Genomic DNA, 22,587 nt, shown 5'->3' on the forward strand with positions numbered 1-22,587 from the left:
TTCATGCTTAACCTGATTTACTCATGTTAATTTCCAAATAAAAAACGAACTGAGCAGGTTTTTTCATCCCCTATCTCATCGGATGAGTCCACCTGTCTGCTGACTTCACCAAAATATGATGATAATCTCAGTTTGGCTCCTGTGTGTCCGCTGCGTCATTTCAGGACCATGAAATGTGAGCCACTTATTTAAAGTGCTTTACCCTATACCTGTAGAAATAGAAAGTGAAAAAAAAACAATCATCAATCACAATCAATCATCTGACAACAAATCTAACCAGAGATCAGTATTATGATTTAGTGAGTAGGATATATTCAGTTCAGGGTGTTTGTTTCATCTGGGCGCTTTTCCAAGTAGTCCCGCCTCCAGCGCGGAAAGGACCTGACGCGCCTTTACGCACTGCATTCAGTTGGAGCACTGAAGGATGCCGGACACACACATGGGCTATGTACGGTACCTAGACTTATTCTTTCCGAAAGGATGATTTGGGACGGTTGTGATTCTCTTGAGGGCCTGCAAACCACCGCTGGAGCGATGCTTGGCACCAACGTCTCCAAATCATTGCGCGAATGCAATGCCACCAAGAATTCCAGTTTGGGAAATGTATCAGTTGGTTTCCCCATAACCATGATGATCACTGGCATGGTGGGCAACTCATTAGCTCTAATTCTGGTGTGTATCTCTTACAGAAAGAAGGAGAATAAAAGGAAAAAGTCTTTCTTACTTTGCATTGGATCGCTGGCGTTGACTGACCTGTTTGGACAGCTTTTGACAAGTCCAATAGTGATATCAGTTTACCGAGCTGATCTGAAATGGGAGCGTATCGACTCATCGGGCAATTTGTGCGCTTTTTTTGGTGTGTGCATGACAACTTTTGGCCTGTGCGCCCTCTTCTTGGCCAGTGCCATGGCAATTGAAAGGGCTATGGCGATAACAAACCCCCACTGGTACTCCAATCACATGAAGACAAGTGTGACAAAGCAGACTCTGGCTGCTATATGGTGTGTTGTGTTGCTCTTCGCGCTGCTGCCCATTGCAGGGGTCGGGAAATACACACGCCAGTGGCCGGGCACCTGGTGCTTTATCAGCACCGGGGACAGAGAAGTCACGGGCAATATGTTTTTCTCCATCACTTTCGCTGTACTTGGGATTTTCTCTCTGCTTATAACAGTTTCCTGCAATGTGGTGACGATCCGGGGCTTAATTATCCGGTGTAAAACAAAGTCTGGCACATCTCAGTCTTCAAAGCAGTGGGAACGGCTCACCACGGAGACCGTCATTCAGCTGTTAGGGATTATGTGCGTCCTGCTTATATGCTGGTCTCCTCTGCTGGTATGTGTTTACTGGCGACTGCAGCCTATACATTCATCACAGCATAGCAGTAGTCCCATTTATGCGCATGTAACTGAGGATACAGCACAAATCATAAAAAAATATTTTGCAATGATGTTAAATTATTTACTCTACTAATATGATAAAGTTGCCATAAATCACAGCAATCAAGTTTTCTGTTTTTGCAATCACTCATTTAATCACTCACCCTCTTCTACTCTGGTTTTTTCCTCTCTGCCCTCCTTCACACAAACACAGGCCATACTTGAAAGTCAGATTATAGCTGTCATGTATGATTCCTTTGAAACACGGCTGCCACTTGCCATTAAGGAACAATCCACTTAGCCGAGTCCTGTTTGGAGGGTCTGCTCGGTGTGCTATGAGGTCATGCATTGTCAGTCACATATTTAATAGTCCCACCAAGGATATTAATAGAGCGCACAGGACAGTGGTAGCAGAAATGGATGAGAGAGTAGAGTGTGAATGTTATGTTTTCCTCCTAGTTGTCTGATAGCTGCTCAGGATTGTCTTGTGTCAGTCACAGAGACAGCACACAAAATCAAAAACTCTCCAATAGCCAATAAGTGTTCCTATAATGAAATTCCCAATGGTTAATTTCTTAATATAACATTATAGGCCATGTTTTACTACCATAATACAGACATGTAACATGCCTCTGTTAGTATAAACTTGTGCCTGCTTCCTTTTTCTTCAGGTGCTCATGCTGCGGATGATCTCTACTCAGGTATCCTCCCATCAATGCAATTCAACAGTAGTGCCCGTTAATCAAACCGCTGGCCAAGATGTCCAGTTAGACTGTAATTTCTTTCTGACGGCCATCCGCCTGGCCTCTCTCAACCAGATCCTGGACCCATGGGTCTATTTGCTCCTCAGGGAGATCCTCCTCCGCAAGTTCTGCATCATGGCTAATGCCGTGTCCAACTGCTCCCTAGAGGAACAGAAGGAGACTCAGACGGCGCTGGACGCTCTAAACAAGCTGAATCATGAAAACAACAGCCTTCATAAACCACAGAGTAGCTAAGTCGACCTTTGAAGACAACAGGAATTCGCCATTTTGCGAACCTGAAGTCGGGACAGATTGGATGGATGTGAAAATGGATACATCATTGCCTTGGATGAAAAAAAATGGGAATGTAATGTCTCTACATGTCAGGAGGATATTGTGAAACAAGGAGACAGAGTTGTTGCTGTTGCAGTGTTAATGAGAACCAGCCAAGTCTGCTCTGGGTGATTTTTTTTTGTTGCTTAAAACACATTCCATTCAAAGTCACCTAACCAGCATGTGGACGCATGACTGCGACACCTTTTGCATGTGTCTGCACCGTGGCTGCCAGGACCTCCCTCATTGCTAGTTTTCAGTTTTAATAACATCTACCAGACCCAAGAACTGAATATGTGTGACTGTAAACTGACTTACAGAAGTGGTGCATCTCATGTTTGTCTTTTTTTAGTTTCTAAACCGAGTCATTGCTTTCAACAACTTGAAGCCATAAGCCAACTAAAGGATAAATGACTTTTTTGTGAATGTCTTTAAATTAAAAAAACTCCTTATGAAGTTGTAAATAGCTTTGCCATATCTTACATAAAGTGTTTCAAAATGGATGGGCAGACATTCAGAAGAAGAAAATATAAAACTGGAGCCACTTGTTGATTGTAAGGTTATTTATTGATGTTTGTAGTGTTATGAAATTAGTTGTGTCTTTGCTGAATGCTGATGATGCTACCTATCAGGCGTCAGTTGCTGTAAATATGATAATGTATTATATGTGGTGTTCCTCGGCTTGCTGCCAGGACTGTGAAATGTGAAGCTTTCAGTTTGTCACTTTCCCTTCTGAATATGAAAAGCACTTTTAAAGTGCTGTGCAGTTATTCTCTCAGCAAATTCCTTCAAGGCCACTCTTATGAATGTCAAAGTGTGTGAGATAAAGGACTGATCTGTGGTGTAAACATTATGAGATCAGTTTGCCTGATCGTTATAGAGCTGTAGCTGTCAAAGTGGCGTTGAGCTTTTCCTGTCAGCTCCATCATTTGATTGAAAATATTCTTCATCTGCAAGCATTCAATGTGAAATTATGAGTTCACCAGCCAGAATGTTTTGGAGAAAAATACATAATAATTGGTGCAGTCTAAGTTGACAGAGTGGACTCAAGACTGACTAGCAGAAAAATATCACATGCAGAAGATTGTGCACAAATTATCCAAAATAAAGTCACCATATAATTTAAAAGAGCAAAAGCCTTTTATTTAGTTTTATGTAGCTTGTTTAACTGCTACATACACTGTGTTGCGGCTTTACAAGCTTCCAGCAGTGTGTAGGCCAACAATGCTCTGTTTTTACATTAATAGTCATATTCTGCCAGTACACAGGTTTTTAAAGTTAAACAGTTCTTTTGTTGTTGTTTTTTTCTGTATGAATTTATGCTTTTAATTCTGCAGCGAGTGCCTCGGACATGTTGAGTGTGTCATTCAGTATTCCATAATTTTTCTTCTTATGAGCCAAATTTTTTCCTTGTAGTCCTGATGCTACCTCCAAGTAGAATTAGATGTTGATTTTCTTTAACGTGTACAGTGCAATTTCTCAGCTTTCATAGATTAATTCAAGGTACAATTCAATGAGGTGGAAAATGCTTGCTCTCTGTGCCAAATGACTAAACATTATTGAGAGGGATATTGACAGGCAGTGGCAATCTACTCCTATTACAGTGATGTAAATGATCCTTTTATCTTTTTGCTTATTTGTCTTGTGTATCTTATTGATGTACATACTGTAAATGTTTTCAAAGAGGTTCAGCTTCTTGGTCAAAGACACCACAATGATGGACACTTTTGCTCTCATGGTAACCGAGTTATGGGACAATCTCTCACATTGCCACACCGCAGCTCTGCCTTCTTAGCACATCTAGCAACAAGATCAGACTCATGTACTCTCTGCCTTGCCCAGTCTTGCCTCTGCCTTGTAAATGTGAAAATACATACAAGCTCAGTGATAATGATCCCATAGAAAACTGTTTTCGTTGAAAGCCTTGTGACAGATAAGCGTTACATTTTTCCATGTTATTGTTAATCTGCCAACAGAGACAGAGCAAATATTGATTGTCAAGCCAACCTGCCTTAGCAACTCAAAGAATAAACCTTGATTGGTGAGAGAAAAACAAAACTGTAGAGAGAAAAGAAACATTACAACAACAACAACAACAACAACAACAACAACAACAACAACAACACTGTTCAGGGTGTGTTGCACCAAGAAACCAATCATTTGGCATTATTTGTGTTAATTATCAAGTGCATTGTCAGCTACAAATGTGTAGTGAGGTTTACATACTATACCTTGCTTGTTAATATGTGAAAATGCTAATGTTCTCCTCAACAAGCAGTCAGTCTCATTAATGTTTAAGTGCTATCATATCGATATGAGGAGTGCTCATTTTAATGAATGCGCCACTAATTGAGCTTGTGGCTCTGTATTAAGAGCATTTATTCCAGGCATATGTTCACCTTGTGCAGCAGTTAATATACACTTGAGCAGTAACATCTGGGGTTTAATTCATGCATTTAAAACAATGATTACATGGCTGGTTTACAATTGACTCAATCAGTTTCCACTTGAATCTACGTCATGTAATTATCTCTGTCCAGGAGACTCTGAAGTTTCCCGCTCTTCAGTTGAGAAAAAAAATAATTACAAAAAGGAAAATCCCCTCAGAGCTAACTGGCACTTCACATGGATGTGAATTTTCTCCCACCCATCCCCAAAACTGGAAAGGAAAATTGAAGAAGAGGAAGTAATTCTTTGTCAATAGAAAACATAATACCCTCCTTAATAGATTTAGTAAACGCCTACAAAATATTTAGAGAAAGTGTTTTCTGTGATTCTTCAGTACATGTTTATTAGAATCACGAGTACAACATGCTGATATGACATGAAAATATCTTCTAGTCTCCATTTTATGGATCAGCAAGGTGTAATCTTCAAAAGCCGATGATGTTTAATTTATGGCTTCATTAAGACGTATGTCAGAATGTCATTTGCGTTCTGCTAGAAAACATGTTTCTGCATATTAATGCCAAAGTGACACACAAGCCTCTTTGAAGACATGACACTAAGAACGTGATTCGAGCTTTGATTGTCAGGACTCTCAGTGTTTGTTTTGCACACATGCTTAAATGTTCGGCTGTTTGTCTGACAACAATTTGTGAAAGGAAAAGGTCATGTAATGAGGAGGCAGTTACACACCAGAGTCCTGCACCAGCATTGAAGGAAGGGTCCAATTACATAATGATTTGAAAAAGGCTTTATGGTGCTCGGAGAATCCGGTGTTGCCAGTTAGCTCTGTCTTGCTCACTCGAGTCACTAATGCATGGGAGTGATTTACTGATTGCCTCACAAGCTGAGGATTCACTGAATGTATTGAGATTTCAAATGTTTAAAAAATGTTTGGTCATTTGATACTTTGCATTTGTGCTTGATATTTTTTATCTATGCATTTTACAAAACATATCTGCTATAAAACATGAGGGGGAGATGTTTTTTCCAAAGTTTATCCCTTGTATCGGTTGGATAAATTTACACATTTGTTTTAGTATTTTTTAGAAATCCTACATTTACTTTTGTATTCCAGTGATTAATCCATTCATGACCACTTTTGTGCCATAACAATTACTCTGTCCAACATATTTAACACAAACCATAGGAGAGAATATTATCAGTCTAAAGTTGCGTAAATAAATAGAAGAGTGTCCCATTCTTACTCATCCTGTAAGTCTTCACTGTCTGCATAAATTAAATTCAGCTGTTGGATATCTTCACTCATAGTAGCTCAACACAGACAGTCAGTTTTTGCAACAGTGAGCAGGTGTGCTTTCTAGAAAAAACTGGAAAACTGCAGCCATATTTTCCTTTTTTTTTATCTCTGTGCTATCAAGTATTAAGTATCAAGACATTCATCAAGTATCTTATATATTGTTCACTTTAAATGTTGACTGTGTGCAAGAGCTGATTTTTGTTACTTGAACTCACAGCTTATTCTTCTGCGCGCCTCTCTGAAAGGCAAAGATTACGTTTCCTCTATGCCATGTGGAGCTGCCGAGTTTCAATCACGTAACAGTCTTAAGCTTTGTTTATAAAAGTCATTTTCAAAATGGCACAAAAAGCCAAACATTAAATGTACCCATTGTTAAAAGGGAAGGAACCAGCCTGACAGGTGCAACTAGCAAATTGCTTCTCAAGTCTATTTAAAGATGTTAAGCACAATGGTGTCACATGTGCAGACAGTACAATAGAAACAGGTTTGGCCCAGCAGGCAAGGCCTCACTGATGAATGTAAATGAATACTGAATGTCTATCAGAGGTCCATCTCCTTATCGTTTACTCCCTTTATGCCTCTGCTTTTGAATGCTAAACAAGAACTCCGTGCACTCTGATGGAAATTTTTCTAAACTCTGAACTCTGAGACCCGATTCTCAGATGAGGGCTATCCATGCACGTTCATGGGGCTGTTGTTTATTTCTCAGAGCTGTTTTTCTTTTCACCCTGTGTTCAGGTGAGGAATGCTGTACATTTTGCAACCTTTTTTGTACCTTCAGATATTTTGATATATCTGTCAGAGATAGGCTTATGTAACATGTTGCAGTGATGAAAAGAGAATATCTAGCTACCTATCAAAGTGTCCTTTCAGTACTTTATGTCTTTGTCCTCTACTTGACTTGTGTCAGTTCAACATGCAATGCACTTTTGATTCATTTGTAATTGCAGAGTCTTTGGCTTATGTGGTGATGTAATGTTGTAAATCTATTAAAGGATACGAACATATCTTTTCAACATGTGTTGGGCCTTTGTGACTTTGTGATGTATAAATCTCTATATCATACTAATTCGTAACTGATGCAAGTGGAGTATACAGTGTTTTCTCAAGAAGCGTGCCTCCTGAGTGAACTCTTGTTGGGCTGAGCCAAAATACATATTGTCAAAAAACTGAGGAATTGGATCATCCTGGTGTCTAGTGATCTAAAACACTATTCCCCCAGGTCCCAGTTTGAGTCTGTCCAAACTGGGACCTGGGGGACATTTCCTGTGTTTATCCCCCCCACACACACACAATGAAAGCACAAAAATAATAAGAATAATATTTGGGTTTACTTTTTATTTTTAAAATTCCTTTCATGTGCAACAAATCCTTAAAACTGTAAAAAAGAAACAGTGGCATGTCTGTTACATAAAAACTTTTGCAACAATTTAACCAAAGAAGAAGCAGAAACATCCTCAAAAAGAGAAAATAAATAACTTATATTATATACGCTCAGTTACAGACATTATCTTACATGCTCCTCATTTTCTCTGCTGTCATTTGAGAATAATTTAAATGATATTGATGTGACTGCTGTTTAATGTGACTGTTATTGAATTCTGCTGGCTGCAGACCATATGTAGGCTTCTATCGTTGTTTCCCATGGGCCAATAAATGAAACAGTGTGGTATTAAATTAATCATTGCACATATACATTAACAGCATGTTTAGAGTTGTAATACATGACACTGGCTGCTGGCTATTACTGTTTGATAGGCTACAGTTGATGAAAAGTCAGGAGATCAACGTTATTACATCTGCTGGGGACCATGAACGTGTGTACCAAACTACCATTCAATAGTTTTTGAGATATTTCAATAAAGAACTAAAACAGTCAACCTTATGGTGGCACTAAAGGAAAAGTCAGGATCACCAAAGTCATGAGAACGTGTCCTCTGGGAACCTTGAATATCTGTTTTCACAAGATTTCACAAGGATCCATCTAATACTTCTAGATATTTCACTCTGAACCACAGAGGTGGTGGGACTAACCTCATGATGGGACTAAAGAAAATGTAAAGGATCACCAAAGTCACCAAAATTCATCTTCTGTGGACCACGAATATCTGTATAAAATTTCATACCAATCCACGTAATAATTGTTGAGCTATTTCAGTCTGGACCAAAGTGGTCGACCAACATTATCAACCGTAAAGCATTGCCGCTAACACGGCCAAAAATGCAAAACAACATGTAAAACGTCACATTGCTGGCTCTACCTTTCCAGTAAGGTAACGTTTATAAGATAAACTCCTCCTTATGTTTTAATACAACAATTATTGCTGTAGACCTACATATAAATGGGTATTTGTGTCATTTTCTGCAGAGGAGCAAAAAGAAAACTTTAAATTATTGTTTATTACTTTATTCAAAGCAAATAGGAATTATTCATACTTTTATGGGGTTTAAAATATACAAACTACTCAAACTTTAAGAGACTGAGGTATTGAAACTTTAGCAAACATTATGTCTATTGGGCTCCCACTCCTTTATGCATTATTCCATTTCTTTAATTTATTTTGTGATTACAAATTAGTTCTTTTGGTCATCATGAAATACTTGCATTGGAAGTGAGGGTGAAACTGATATTTTGCAGTGAAGCTAAATGCCACTTAAGGTTACAGTTTATGAGGTATGTCGCTGTATTCAGCTGCAGCAGCCTCCAACTGAATGTCAGAAGCACTAATGAGTATGAAAAGAAGCTCTAAGTACCAGAAACCTTGACTCCCAGCTGTGAGGGAGTCATAGATGTAGAAGATTTAGAAGTAGATTTGAAGTAGAACAAAGATTTGAAGTAGGATGCAGACAAAGAGCCTGAAGTGCTCAGTCAATATGCCTTTAATGAATAAAGGTAAAAGACCTTTCCATTGCCTTATATCAGATGACATCTGTGACTAATTTTGAGGCTTTAATTCAATTAGCAATGAATTGTTTAAATCACCTGGCTCGTTGTCTGGGCTATGCACACCATGTAGTCGTTTTATTGCTGAGTGAGGACACTGATAAATTCTAGTGGGCCCATTAAAGGCTTTATTGTTCCATTATTCATCACCGTTAAGCTCAATAGACTGAGGATGTATATTTTTTATGAGGAAAACACAGAGAAAAGTACTTCTGAAGCATGACATACAGTGCTACATAGGTGTTAAAATCAATTATAGATATAAAACTTATTGAACAAACTGCAGGGTGTCAAAAAGTGCTGGGAAAACGGAAAAAAATACGTATTTAAAATGAAACAACATGCTGCTTGTGAGGGTGAATAAGAGGCAATTGTAAATGGCAATTTTAAAAGATGAAAACATGCTGGTGCTCCAAATGCATGCTTCCTTAAATTGTAATCTTTTTTTGTTTTGATTGAAGCAAAAGTGTCCCTCTGTGATGATAACAAGAAATGTCTTTTACCAGTAATGGTTCAATCATGAAGACCAAGCACTTTAAATGTGAACTGGCACATGGAAAGAGAAAAGTGTATCTAGTTTGGTAAATCATCTCGATGGTGAGGTAACAATGTTCTAATGATTTATTAAGTCTCATGTTTTGATGGTTTAATGGAGTTAAGTCTCACATCACTGACACAAAATGCACCAAGTCTGAATCAATTTTATTCTCACTGAGAGGGTCATTGATTTAATTAAAATATATGGCAAAAGGTGACCCAAAATTTCCCACTTTTTTTTGACTGCGATCTTGAAATATGTCTCTATTTCCATTTTTTCCTCAATCTCGGAACCCATCGGCTATCTGTCTGACAATGATTTAGCCTCTGGGGGCAACAGTCATTATTTTGGGGCTGCTCGTGTAGCCAGCTGGTCTTTGTTTACAGTCCGATTAGCAACTTGAGACGGTCCAGACGACATTTCAGCTAATCTCTCTAAACAGATATCTGCATATGAATGCAGATAATTTAAAAAAAGAAAAAAGCTAATGAAAAGCTAAATCATCATCAGACGACAGCCAGTGGCTTCCAAGATTGCATTTCAGCCAATGCATTCCATCTCTTCTGCTCTCTACACGGACTGTTTACCTGCATGTAATCAAAGCCCGCTCAAACGCGATTGGTCAATACTACGTGGACTACAAATGGAAACCAGAATCTTGTCCCGTCGCCAACAGATTCTGCATTCATATGCAGATATCTGTTTATAGAGATTATTGTTTCCTTAATGTCCTTCTTCCATAGACCATTGTGCTAAGAGAGATAAATGTCTGTTAACTCTAAATGACATAATTGCTCCTCCAGGGCCTCTCACAGAGGAGCGGAGGCATGACTTTAACTGAATTAATACGACTGGTGATGGATGCTACTACTTTACCTTTCTTATGCTTTTAATGTATGGACAAAGTCTTTGTTGTGAGCCTGTGTGCTGAGGGAATAAGACGAGACAGTGCTGCTGTTCTTTGTGCAAGGACAAGTATCCTCAGGTCAGATAAACAACCAGGATGAGTCAAAAGGTCGCCTGCTGGCCGCAGAAAGGATGCAGCAGCGCCGTGTCCCTGTACACAATTACTTAGATTACTGTGGATAAGGTTTGGTTGTATGTCCTCAAGCGATGAATCCATTAAGGCCCCAAACATAGTGGTTGGTATGTGATGTTGATGTAAGAATGGATGTTATTCTAGCTGCCGTGAGACTCCCTCTGAATGACAATGAGGATGAAATGAAAAGATATGTAAAGCTTGTTTACCCATCATTCAAGTGAAAGGAGATGTGATTTCCAGTGGAACCAAACACATGCATAAAAATGCTGTAGATAATTTCAGCAAATTCAAGTGACTTCAGCAATCTCTCTCACTTGGATATATACACTACAGCATTTAAATTCAGTACTTCATTGCCACATTTTTTTTCTCTCAATCTAAACATGGACTGAACTGTGGTCAGGAGACCCCTATCAGTTTCTACCACACAGCCTGCCACTGTTGTTCACTGCTGTCCAAACACAAACTAATGAAGCTATAAATCCATTCCATATGTGCTTAGCAATTCAAGTCCAGCAAAAACATTCATCTATGTTCAGTCGTTCTCTCAGTGTAGTAGTAATGTAATGTCATCAGTTATCACCCTCTTAATGTGGCTTCAGTACAGTTTATACTGAATATGTTACATGTTAAAGACATTAACTTCTTTTATGGAAGCAGGTTGATGAGGAGAATCAATTTACTATTATAAAACTTTTATTAAATCTACATGATCACAAAGGAGGAGATTTAGGTAAAGAGATCTTTCATATATTTTTGTACAATCGGTGTGAATGTGCTCTCTGATTCTGGCCAGTGTTGCAGTGCTATAGCATCTGTGGTTCTTGCCTCAGGCAGACATTGATTATACAGTAGCACAGTGTTTTTCAATCCTGGTCCTTGGGCACCCCTGCCCTGCATGTTTCCCTCCTCCAACACACCTGATTCAAGTGATAGTTCTGCAGAAGCCTGAAAACAACCCATTCATTTGAATCAGGTGTGTTGGAGCAGGGAAACATCTAAAACATGCAGGACAGGGGTGCCCCAGGACCAGGATTGAAAAACACTGCAGTAGCACATTACATCTGACTTTATTCTCCTTCTTGAGTTCCTGTGGAGGTTTAGTCTGACAAAGGCTCATGTTTACAAAAATGTACCATTTATTTTGCTGCACAGAATTAATTTTAGCTTTTACATAACCAACACAAGAGTTAAAACTGTGTGCCAATGTTCCAAAAAAGCAAATGTCAAATAATTGGGTACAAAACTTTGGAAATTTTAAGCAATCCAGTGTGCTGCAGAAACGGTTACCAGGTCGCTTGACATTGCGATACATTTTGAAGATTTGAGTGGAATAATCTGTCCATCTGTGAAAGCATGGGCGTTGGTGCACTGTACCTTATTGTATCAGTTCTCATGGCTGCAATAAAACCCAGCTGCTATAAAAATAAACACAATAAAAAAAGCCATTACAGAGTGTCAATAATGCAAAAGAAAAGTTATTGTGTTTATGGTAGGAGGTTATTTTGCATGAAAGGTCTCTAAAACTGAAATCACAATTTTTTGACCTGATGGGAAAAAAGGAGTCAGTGTTCAGGAGGATAAACATTAAATTGTAACCAGAAATACGCTTTTCCCATGGACAGATTAAGGGTTGTGTGGGTGTGTGTGTGGGTGTGTGTGTGTGTGTGTGTGTGTGTGTGTGTGTGTGTGTTAATTCAGAGTCATGAGAGGGCAACTTACAAGGTTATGCTTAAGAGGTTCTGTTTGTCTTTTTTATTAGCTTATCAATAAAGCTTTTTATGACCTTGTGTCATTTAACATCAAGATAACAGCAACACCAAACAAACCCAGCAAGAGAAACAACTCAGGTGGGATTTTATTCACCCTCTCAATGTTATTTGTCAGTGTGGTATCTAATAGAATTAAAGTAAAGTAATGCTCTCAGGAAACGCAACAAGTAGGTATTGAATCATGGTTTGTTGCTATGGCAACACTAATGCCTGTTGATAAGTCCTCCTGGCCACACAGTGAAACTGCCAATTGTGTTAAATTAAATCTGAAAATATTAAAATTGACATTTTAATGTGGAGTTTGAAATAACATAAACATACAATAAATTGTTCTGGGCTGTATTACTGCCTCAACTAATAGGAAAGTTTTGACAAATTAACAGTGTAATATAATCTGGCACAGAATGGCTGCAGAACGTATCAAACATTTATTTGTCTTGGGTTTTCAAAGCGCATATTTTAGCGGTCTCCTGCTTCACATTCATAGAGTTTCATGTTTTCCCTTTGCAAACAGCACAAACAGGCTTTACTGCTGACAACATAACAGCTACTGTATAATGGAGCAGTTTAGTAGCTTGTTGAAAAGTAGAAGCCATGCATTCAAAATCCTATAAAGTAAAAGTATAGAAGTATTATCAGCTAAATAGATATAAAGTGTTAAAGTAAAAGTATTTGTTTTGCAGAAAATGTGGTTGTGACTGATATATTAAATAAATGTAACATTTTTATAGCAGCATTTCATCATTAGTTAGTTTGAACTGCTTTATAAGGGTCACAAGATAACTCTGAGATGATACATGGGGTAGGAAAGAACTTCAGAACTTCTCTTTAATCTTTGCATTTTTGTGAAATACTAGGGAGTTTTACCTCTTTGGGTCTCAAACTGTTATTTATTTAAAACCATGCAAAGAAATGTCTCTTTGGTGGAGCTGCTAGCAACAACATCTGAAACATAACAAGGAGACATACAGTACAGTAGTCAAAAGTTTGGACACACTTTCCCATTCACATTTCCCTCTGAAATGTAGTGGAGTAGAAGCATCAAGTAGCATAAAATAGAAATACTAGTAGAGTAAAGTATAATTACCTTAACATTGTGCTTAAGTACAGTACTTGAGTAAATATACTTAGCCAACATTACCATCCCTAAAGCCATGCCACTAGCACAGTGGTTCTCAAAGTGGCGTCTAGGGGCCCTTGACCCTTGTTTGTGGTCAATAGCCCCTGCTTAACTATATGATGGAGCAGTTTCTGAATTAATATAAAAACAAATGAGTGCAACATGTTTGAGGACGTAATCTGTAAAAGTTGAGGTTTCCCTAAGCCTAGTGCACACAGTGCTGTTTACACTTGGGGGACACTTTATTTAAATTCAGCAACAAAAAGAGTGGAAACATCGTAAAACATTGTGGTAATAGCTCCCTGCTGACTATATACACAAACGCAGTAAAATAAAGCAACATAATAGACTAATCATGACAACATTTTAATACAGCCATATTCTCCAGGGCAACACTGCAATAAAGACAGTAATACAATTGTACAACAAATAACAGTCACTCAGTGCTACATTGCAGCTTCAAGTATTTTCTTTGGGTAAGATTCTTTTGCCATTTTGGGCCCTCCAGCTCTGTTCCTAAAAAAACCCCCAAAACACTAAACATTTCCCATTTTTTTCAATCTGCTGGATCTTTAAACTGGCTGCCCAAAAGTCATAAGAATGTGATATTTTTCCATGAGGCTGGGTGCAGTGATGTGCCTTGTGAATGGCTCTGGCTCAGGAAACGATGAGCTTTGCATCTTCCAGTCTGCTTGGCGCTGCCTTAGCACTAACGGGCCAAATCCAACCACATACATCTTTATAATAGCACTCTGCCCGGCTTCCTCCTCGTCTGCTACCCTGTTCCCAACCATATTGGAGTTTCAGTCTCATTATCTTCTGATTTCAGGGCCAGTATGAAAATGAAATGATGCAAAAATAACATATTGGTTCTTTAAAAATGGTGGCTGTCCTAGTGGCTTGAAAGGAATTAATTCTGGGTTTTCTCTCATAAATAGAGAAACATGGTGAAATGAGAGACAGTTTGTCTGAATTCTGAGCCATATACCAATCCTGAAAAAAGTTTATGAAGCACTAATGTTAAAAAATACTCAGAGCTTTTACTTAAGTGAAAATAGCAATTAAAATAAAATGTAAAACATGTAAAAGTTTAATCTGCAAAGTAACTACAGCTGTCAAATACATGTAATAAAAAGTACAATATTTCCCTCTGAAATAGATATATATATATATATATATATATATATATATAGAGAGAGAGAGAGAGAGAGAGAGAGAGAGAGAGAGAGAGAGAGAGAGAGAGAGAGAGAGAGAAAGAGAGAGAGAAAGAGAGAGAGAGAGAGAGAGATTAAAGACACCACAGGTGTAAAACAGGTGTTCTTGAGATTCAGTGTCTTTGTCACAAAATGTCCACTAATTATATTCCCAATTAAACCTAATTCTCAAAAACTCATTACAAGGGTATATACCATTGAAAATTTTAAAATGAATCATTTTTGGAAGTAAATGAAAAGTAGGCCTACTGAAAGTTAGTATGCTAATCAAGAAAGTAATGGACCTTCCCAACTTTTATTGATGAAACAGCGTCCATCTGGACTGCATGTTTGGTACATGCCAGTCAGCTCCTGTGGTGAAAGCCAGGAGAAGTTGGCATCTCTGATTACTAAGTTCTTGCAAAATTGTAAACAGCCAAGACTCTTTAAAAAAACTGGAGGGAAGCCACAGCATTACACCAAAACTCACATCAAACGAGGACCAACACATGGAAAGGAGAAGTTGGGCACTTCACAAAACATCGTTGGAGTCCTCCTGGTCTTCAAATACCGGGCGATAGGTGAGAAAAAAACACTCTCTCTCCTCTAGCTCTCTGCTAGCTGTGTGGCTTTCCTGGTTCATTTGTTGATGTGGTTATATTGCTAGTCGTGGATAAAACATAATAGCCTATTCCTCGTTTGTCTGAATGTGGGTGTTTATAGTCGGGGTTTGTCATTGTGTGCAGTCCACACATTCACTCAGGACCATGGACAGGGACTGCCAGGGCTTTGGAGAGGTTACAACCATTTTTAAATGGATGTTGCCTTGGCCCGGAGGAGAGGTCATGAGGTGGTATCCATCCTTCACAGAGTGTTACGATCCTTATCCACAACACTCTCCAGTTGGCGGTTCGGCAGTGGTGGCCAAGTCACTGCCCCTCTCCTTCAGGCTTTCAGCTAGTGTCCTTCTTCTTGTGCCAGAGCCAACAGGAGGTTCTTTCCGCCATTTCCTCCAGCCTTCAGGGAGCTGTTTTTTTCTCGTGGCCCCTCACTCCTACTTTTGTCAGCAGATTCCATACAGTTTGGGCTGGAATCTACAACATCCCACCTCCACTGTAAACAGCCATGTTGTTCATCCTTTTTCCCAGCTATCCCGGACCAGTTGTTGGTACTTGGTCTTCTTTCTCTCTGCCGCTTCTTCACAGTCCTCTTCCCAAAGAACTGTTAGTTTCACCATGATAATTTCTTTCCTCCAGGAGACCATATAATCTGGTTTCAGGGTTGTGGACAGTTTTTCTACCCAGGTTGACTGCAACAGGTTTTGTTTGGCTTCACCCTGAATGACCGGCCTCTGCCCCTCTTTGATAAAGGTGATGGTGTTCAACAGTGGTTGTTGTTTTGGCTGGATGCCTCTTTCTCCTTTCCTGCTCTAGGATGTCTTTGAGTGTTGTCACCACCCTATCATCACGCCATCTGTATTTTCCCTGGGTCAAAACAGTTTTGACTCATGGGAGTCTCTGTATGTCAAGGAGAGTCTGCACTTGGCAACTTTGAACTCCTCTACTACAGAGGACAGGGGGAGCTGAAGCATTCCAGATCTTATGTATAGCCTGATAGATGAAAGGCTTAGGGTTATCCCCAACCATTTGTGAAGGTGCTTATTGACCTTTCTCTTCAGTCCCTCAACTGTTGTCATAGGCACTTCATACACAGTAAGGGGCCACATAAGTCTCGGAAGCAAGCCTTGTTGGTAGATCCAACACTTGAATTTTCCAGCCATTCTTCCACTTGCTTCTCTATGTGGGATATCCTGTTTTTGTCCGTTAGAGTGTCATCGTACCATTTTCCAAGGCATTTGGTTGGATTTCTTTGCATTGTTTTAATCACTTCCCCTTGAATCAGTAGCTTGAATCTGCTTGTTGGTTGGCCTTTCTGTATTACCAGGTACCTTGATTTTTTGGGCTTGAATGTCATCTATGCCCAGGTGACCAAGTTCTGCAAGGACCCATCTTGCCTGCACATGGGTTGGTGTGGTCACCATAAGGTCATCCACGAATCCCCTGATTGCTAGCTGTTGACCTCCATGAATCCCCTGATTGCTGGCTTTTGACTTCCTGTGGTGGTCTTTTGCCCTCTGGACTCTTGGCTGGCTGATGTAATCATCAGTGTCTCCCCTGAGTCAAAGCAGTTTCGCACCCTGACAGGATGTACACCATGGTTCCTTTCCCTACACACAGCTTGCAGAGTGGCTCTTCCCTCATCCCCCACTTGAGTACATTGACTGGAAATGAGAAATTCTCTAATTTGTTATTTGTTAGTTGTCAAGTCACCTATTTGGCATTGTTTGTATCCTGTGCTGGGGTCTTGTGGTTGCTTGTGGGATTTTTAAAAATTATTGTTCTGCTCTTAAATTGTGCTGTAAAATGGGTAATAATCTTAATGTGGTCAGTTAATCTAGGAGGATAGGAGGGGTGTGCAACTCATGTATTTGATACATCAGTAGTTTCTGATGAAAACTTTCCCTCTATGAATGTTATGTGGGTCATTATACCATACTACTGATCTGTAATTAGTAGTTGTAGGTTTTTATTTTATGAAGATAGATAAGAGACTAGTGTGAAAAAAATCTAATGTGAAACAATACATGTACTACAATGCAATCTTAATTCAGGGTCCACTAGCTTTTTCTGGACCTCTCAATCATATCTCACTGTCTACCTGCATGACCCATGGGTCATCACATGATCCAAGTATGCAACATGGGTCATGTGATATCAGGTGGTTGCATATGGAAAGGGGAGATCATCACCCCTGTCTCTGTTCAAAGATGATCTTTGGTGTTAGATGTGAACAACCTCCTGGAACTTTCTCTGGCGGTCTACTGACTCAGTGTTGACGACTATGAACGGTTTTGGTCTGGCGTTTAGATGTATGTTGCCAATGCTTATTCAGTCTCTTGTCCTACGTCCTTGATGTTTCACTGATCTAGTAATGTATGTTGTAGTAAATCTCATTCAGTGATGTAGTCCTGGGAAATCTGTTGTTTAGATCTCACCCGGCAGTTGGAAAAAAGTCAAAAATGTAGATTGTGTGTACAGTACTTCAAATCTATAAATATCACACTTTGTACCTTTTTTATACAGGATCTGTTGCACTTGGCTCCCTCACATTTTTCCTACATCAAAGGCAATGCTGATGAGTGGTCTAAATAATAAGTGGTAATTCTAATGACATTCCCTTTACCCCTCCATTAGCTCTATTTTACATACATGCTCATACATTATGTATGCTTTTTAACCCTCTGTAACCTTTTTTGTTCTGATTAATTGTTTTGCGGCATCTTGAACTTCAATTTAAAAGCATAATTATTCAGTCTTGAGGAACAGTTAGGGTATTTTCACCAGGTCAGTGTAGTATTCTTGTGCTGTATATTTTGGCTGTTCTGGGTCAAACTCCAGACTGATTTATTGACAATACAGTAGTTTGTTGATGATATTGATGTTAATATTTTTAATATCTTAACTTGAGGGTGGCGCTGTACAGAAAAATAATTGGCGTTTCCAATGTTGAAAATGTTCATTCTCTGGGTTGCATGAATGTGCTTGAAAACTTCACGGCAATCTAATTTTATTTACTTTTTTTTTTTTTAACCATGTACAAGTAGACATTTTAGCCTGATGTGACACTAGACAAAAGTCCTGTAAGTCTTCAAAATGATTAGGATTGATACGTTTAAGACCATGAACATCCATGCCAAATTTCATGGAAATCTGGAGAGTCGTTGTCAAAATATGGTGCTTGGGACCAAAGCGTCGCACTAACACTGATGGACCAACTGACATCACCACATGACTGCCATCATGGGATCACCACAAATCAATACACTACTGAAAAGGACCAAATATTATTAAAAAAAAACAACAACAAAAAAACCCATCAGTCTTGAAGGACATGGCACTGATGAAGTGTTAATACACCAGCCACATACACTTAGAAAGTCAGATCACATACCAGCTGATTTATGGTTTGTGGTTTGTTCATTTTTGAAATGGCCTATTCGCTTGAGTTTTTTTCACTTTCTCAGTAATGACAGTTCTATTTGTTTTACATAATATATCGACCACCCGGCATCTATAATTCAGTTCTCTTAAAGATGTAATGGGTTTTCCAATATTCCTAATACGGTCTCACCAAAGGAAAACGGCTACAGCACCACTCTGTTTTTCTCATGGGAGCTTGTAATCGAATTTAGAAGTAAATGACATTTTCTCAGTAGTAAATGCATTTCTGTTCTTCCTATATATGTTTGAAGTTGAAAGTGAGAGAATGGGAGGTCCATTATTCTTGCTAAAGTAAAACAAACAGCTGCCACAAAGATAAAGCCATTATCCTTGAAACCCTGAAGCATTTCTGTTCAAGCAATGAAGTGGGAGGCACAAGGAGGAACTACACTGCAGGTTACAATACACAATTACATCAAGTAGTTGAAACAGAATCTATTGTACGGCAATTATACGAGAATGCGTGGGAGATTACACAGTGAGTATTACTGATTATAACTGTCACCAGGCTGCTGAAATCAAACCACTCACATTAAGAGGGAGGATTGTAGTATCTAGGCACTAACCAGCCACTCAAATTCAATCACAGGACTCATTAACCTCAAAACCTCATAAAATGTCTCTCTGAGAGGTTCTGAGGCAACTGAAACATATTGTCTAAAAGATTTTGACTGATCCTCCTTTTGAAAAGCTGACAAAGTGAAGGCAGGGTCGTGACGTCTGCAACTCAGTTGCAAGCATTGTTAGAGGTTAATGTTCTTATCCACATTGAGCGATGTGACTGGTCAGATCTGTCTATGCTCATGGTGTGTCTATGTGTCTAGGGGGAGATTTACAGGTAAGCAGATACATGCCTGTATTTTGTTTGGTCCGGTTTGAGTCTAAATGAGTGTCTTATATGTCATATCACATGTGCTATAGATTTTGGCTTGTGTGTTACTGAAAGCCAAACCATTCTTTTTACTTAAAAGGACATGTGATAAAACAACAATGACTGTCTCCTACTAACAAGTATTATCATAGCCTGATGTAGCTTATTCCTCTGTATAATCTCCATTACTGTCCATTAAACATTAGAAACACTGCAGTGAGCCAAACTATTGCGCTGGGTGACATATTCTTTCATTATAATGAACATGGCCTCTGTAAGGCCTGTGTCTATTTTAAGTCGATCCAACAAGCACTGTCCCACAGTCATAACTTAGTGCATCAAATTCATGGCTGAAAATCATCCCCAACAGTTTTTGTCTTTTCATGAAACCAATCTCTCCACTGGAATCTGTATTGTAATTTGTCATTTGTTTCACATTTTGCTGTTATTTAAGACAGAATGACCCACTGTGTGTATTCAGTTGTAGGGGTAGAGATTAAACTTCTAACATTTTAATCAACAAAACAAATTACTGAACAACTGAATTAATAAATCCAAATTTCAGCAGGTTTTACAGAGAATCTTGAACAAAGAGAAACATCTTTAAAGGCCAGTGTCAGCAAATTAATCTCATCATAAATTAGTTACCAGTTTATGACCCAAGTCCAAGCTGTGCCTGTGTGAGTATGCATGCGTCAGAGTCCATATACATATATACTGACCATGATACTCCACAACAAAGAGTCATTTAGCTAAAGCAAGTAATTTCCCACTCTAATTCACTCCTAACTGAGAAGCAGTGCTAATGACAAGTGAAAGTGAAAGGCAGTGCGGACAGCTTGTAGCAGGAAATTAATAGCTCGTAGCACGAGTGTGCAGGGCTAAAGGTGAGTCGTCAATATGGATTTGTCAATTCAGTTGCAGAATGGGGCTGAGAAGGTAGCTGCAAGCATCGCTGCATTTTTAGGTTTTCTAACCATTTCGCTGAACATGAATTCTAATTTTAAAACAGCTCTACTTCACAGTCGAAGTGACACGGAAAAGACTTATCCCCGACTGGTCAGCACAAACACAGTTGGCCACTGAGATGCTTGTTCAAGAGGTTGTAAATTAAGCAGCAGCAGTTGATGTCAATGTAGTTCTCTTGAGATGCTCAGTAGGTAGTGGGAGAGCAGGATAGGATGAGCCATCTTGCCAGCAACACACGATTTGTGTCATGAGACCTGAAATATAGGTAGAGAGTCTTTGATTTTACCATGTATGTGATGGTTTGTGGTATATGGATTGATGGCTCCTGTCTCTGTGTATTTTTAACCATTTAATCAAATAGTTATACAATTAATTGTGTTCTATTACCAAGAACTGAATCGCATTCAAAACTTAGCTAATGGTTAGCTGAAAACAAGCACAAAGGTCTGTTTTTGCTTTGTTTTTTTACCTCTTAGCAGGCAACCCATTTTTTGTACACAAGCCCTAAAATAATGTTCCTAAAATAAAAAGGTTACTGTTCATAACCCTGGTCTCACTTGAAAGGTAACTCTTTAAATTTTAGAAACCAAAAAGTTAGAATGAGTATAAGTGATCCTGAACCAAAGTTACAGAGTCTACAGTGTCATTTAACAGGTTAAAATGGTGGTTATGGGGTAAACTAAGGCAAAAATCAAGTCTTTTTTTTTTTTTTTTTTTTTTTTAATTATTATTAGGAATGCTTTCAAGGCAGCAAACATCCTGCACTTCAACCAGCGCTTCTGAGTGGTCTCTCTCTCCAAGCAAAGGTCATTTTATATATTTGACTGTAAATACAACACTTCAAAACCCAATTTTATGTCAATATTCACACAAAGACCACAGAATAATGACCAAAAGTTGGAGATTGAGACTGAATACTAGAGTGATGAAAATTGTAAACAAAGGATGCTAAAGTGCTTCAGTTCCTTGTCAACATGACATAACCAACCATAAGTAGTGCAGGTGTCAGAGCGTCTGCACCATGATATAATCCTACAACCCGCAAATGGTGACAGTGCTGGGAAAATAAATATAAATTGTCTACAACTCATATACCCTGGGGGATTCTGGGATGGGTAACTGAAAGAGCATCTGCTGTGCAAGCTGCTCCGTCTGAACGGTGGCAACCACACCCTGACACTTTCAAAGTGTCAGGGTGTGGTTGTAAGTGAGACAATGAGCAAAGGGACATAAATGAGGAAGACTAAAAATTTTACTCAGAAAATGACAAGCTTGCCCACACAGACATAAGTAACCAAACACAACCTTGCACGCCAGCAAACATATTTACCCACACACAAATGCACATTAATAGACCGCAATATTCTGGCTTTATATTTAGATTCCATAGAAGAAGAAGTAACAGTAACTTCCTTTGTCTTTATATAGTTTTGAGGGTTTCAGCACTGCTTATCAGATGATTCATAACATGCTCCATTTCATGCCTTTACTCTGAAGGAAATTATTTCAGATTTCTGTCTTATTAATCTATAACACCAGAGTCTTTTTCATGCACACCTCTCAATGACTATCAGTCATTTTTCCTCTTCCCTACAGTGCGCCTGATGTCTCAAGTCTACCCGCTGTGATTAAATGACAGGAAGTTTTCATTGTAGACTTTCTGATGAACAGTCGCAAACTTTGGCAACAACATCTGTTGCTTAACGTCTCCAAGGGTTTATTTTCTTACAGCATTTCTTATGAATGCTCCCTACAGTCTCCTGACTTCCTTGGTGCATTCAAGAAACACCTAAAAACTCAATTCTTCCATGAACACCTCACCTTCTTGTTGCTTATGATATTTCTTATGCACTTGTCTACTCCCTGTTGTTTCTTACTTTATATATATATTTTTAAAAAATAACGTCTGTCTAGCACTC

The 22,587-nt window shown here is 38.9% G+C and overlaps 1 protein-coding gene across 1 annotated transcript; it reads left to right on the forward strand.

Annotated features, from left to right (window-relative positions):
- Nucleotides 1–71: 71 nt before the first annotated feature.
- Nucleotides 72–2,899, forward strand: ptger3 (prostaglandin E receptor 3 (subtype EP3)). The gene is made up of 2 exons (XM_042417887.1): nucleotides 72–1,332; nucleotides 2,048–2,899. The coding sequence occupies exons 1-2, from the start codon at nucleotides 481–483 to the stop codon at nucleotides 2,372–2,374; spliced, it is 1,179 nt and encodes a 392-aa protein (XP_042273821.1). The 5' UTR covers nucleotides 72–480; the 3' UTR covers nucleotides 2,375–2,899.
- Nucleotides 2,900–22,587: the final 19,688 nt, after the last annotated feature.

This window comes from Thunnus maccoyii, chromosome 7 (genome assembly GCF_910596095.1).
Source record: "Thunnus maccoyii chromosome 7, fThuMac1.1, whole genome shotgun sequence".
Classification (NCBI taxonomy): Eukaryota; Metazoa; Chordata; class Actinopteri; order Scombriformes; family Scombridae; genus Thunnus; species Thunnus maccoyii.

Excerpts from the sequence above, each read along its gene's own strand:
- ptger3 (XM_042417887.1), top strand. The coding sequence starts at position 481 with ATGATTTGGGACGGTTGTGATTCTCTTGAGGGCCTGCAAACCACCGCT. Across the intron at positions 1,333-2,047 it reads TATGCTGGTCTCCTCTGCTG|GTGCTCATGCTGCGGATGAT; the intron begins GTATGTGTTTAC and ends CTTTTTCTTCAG.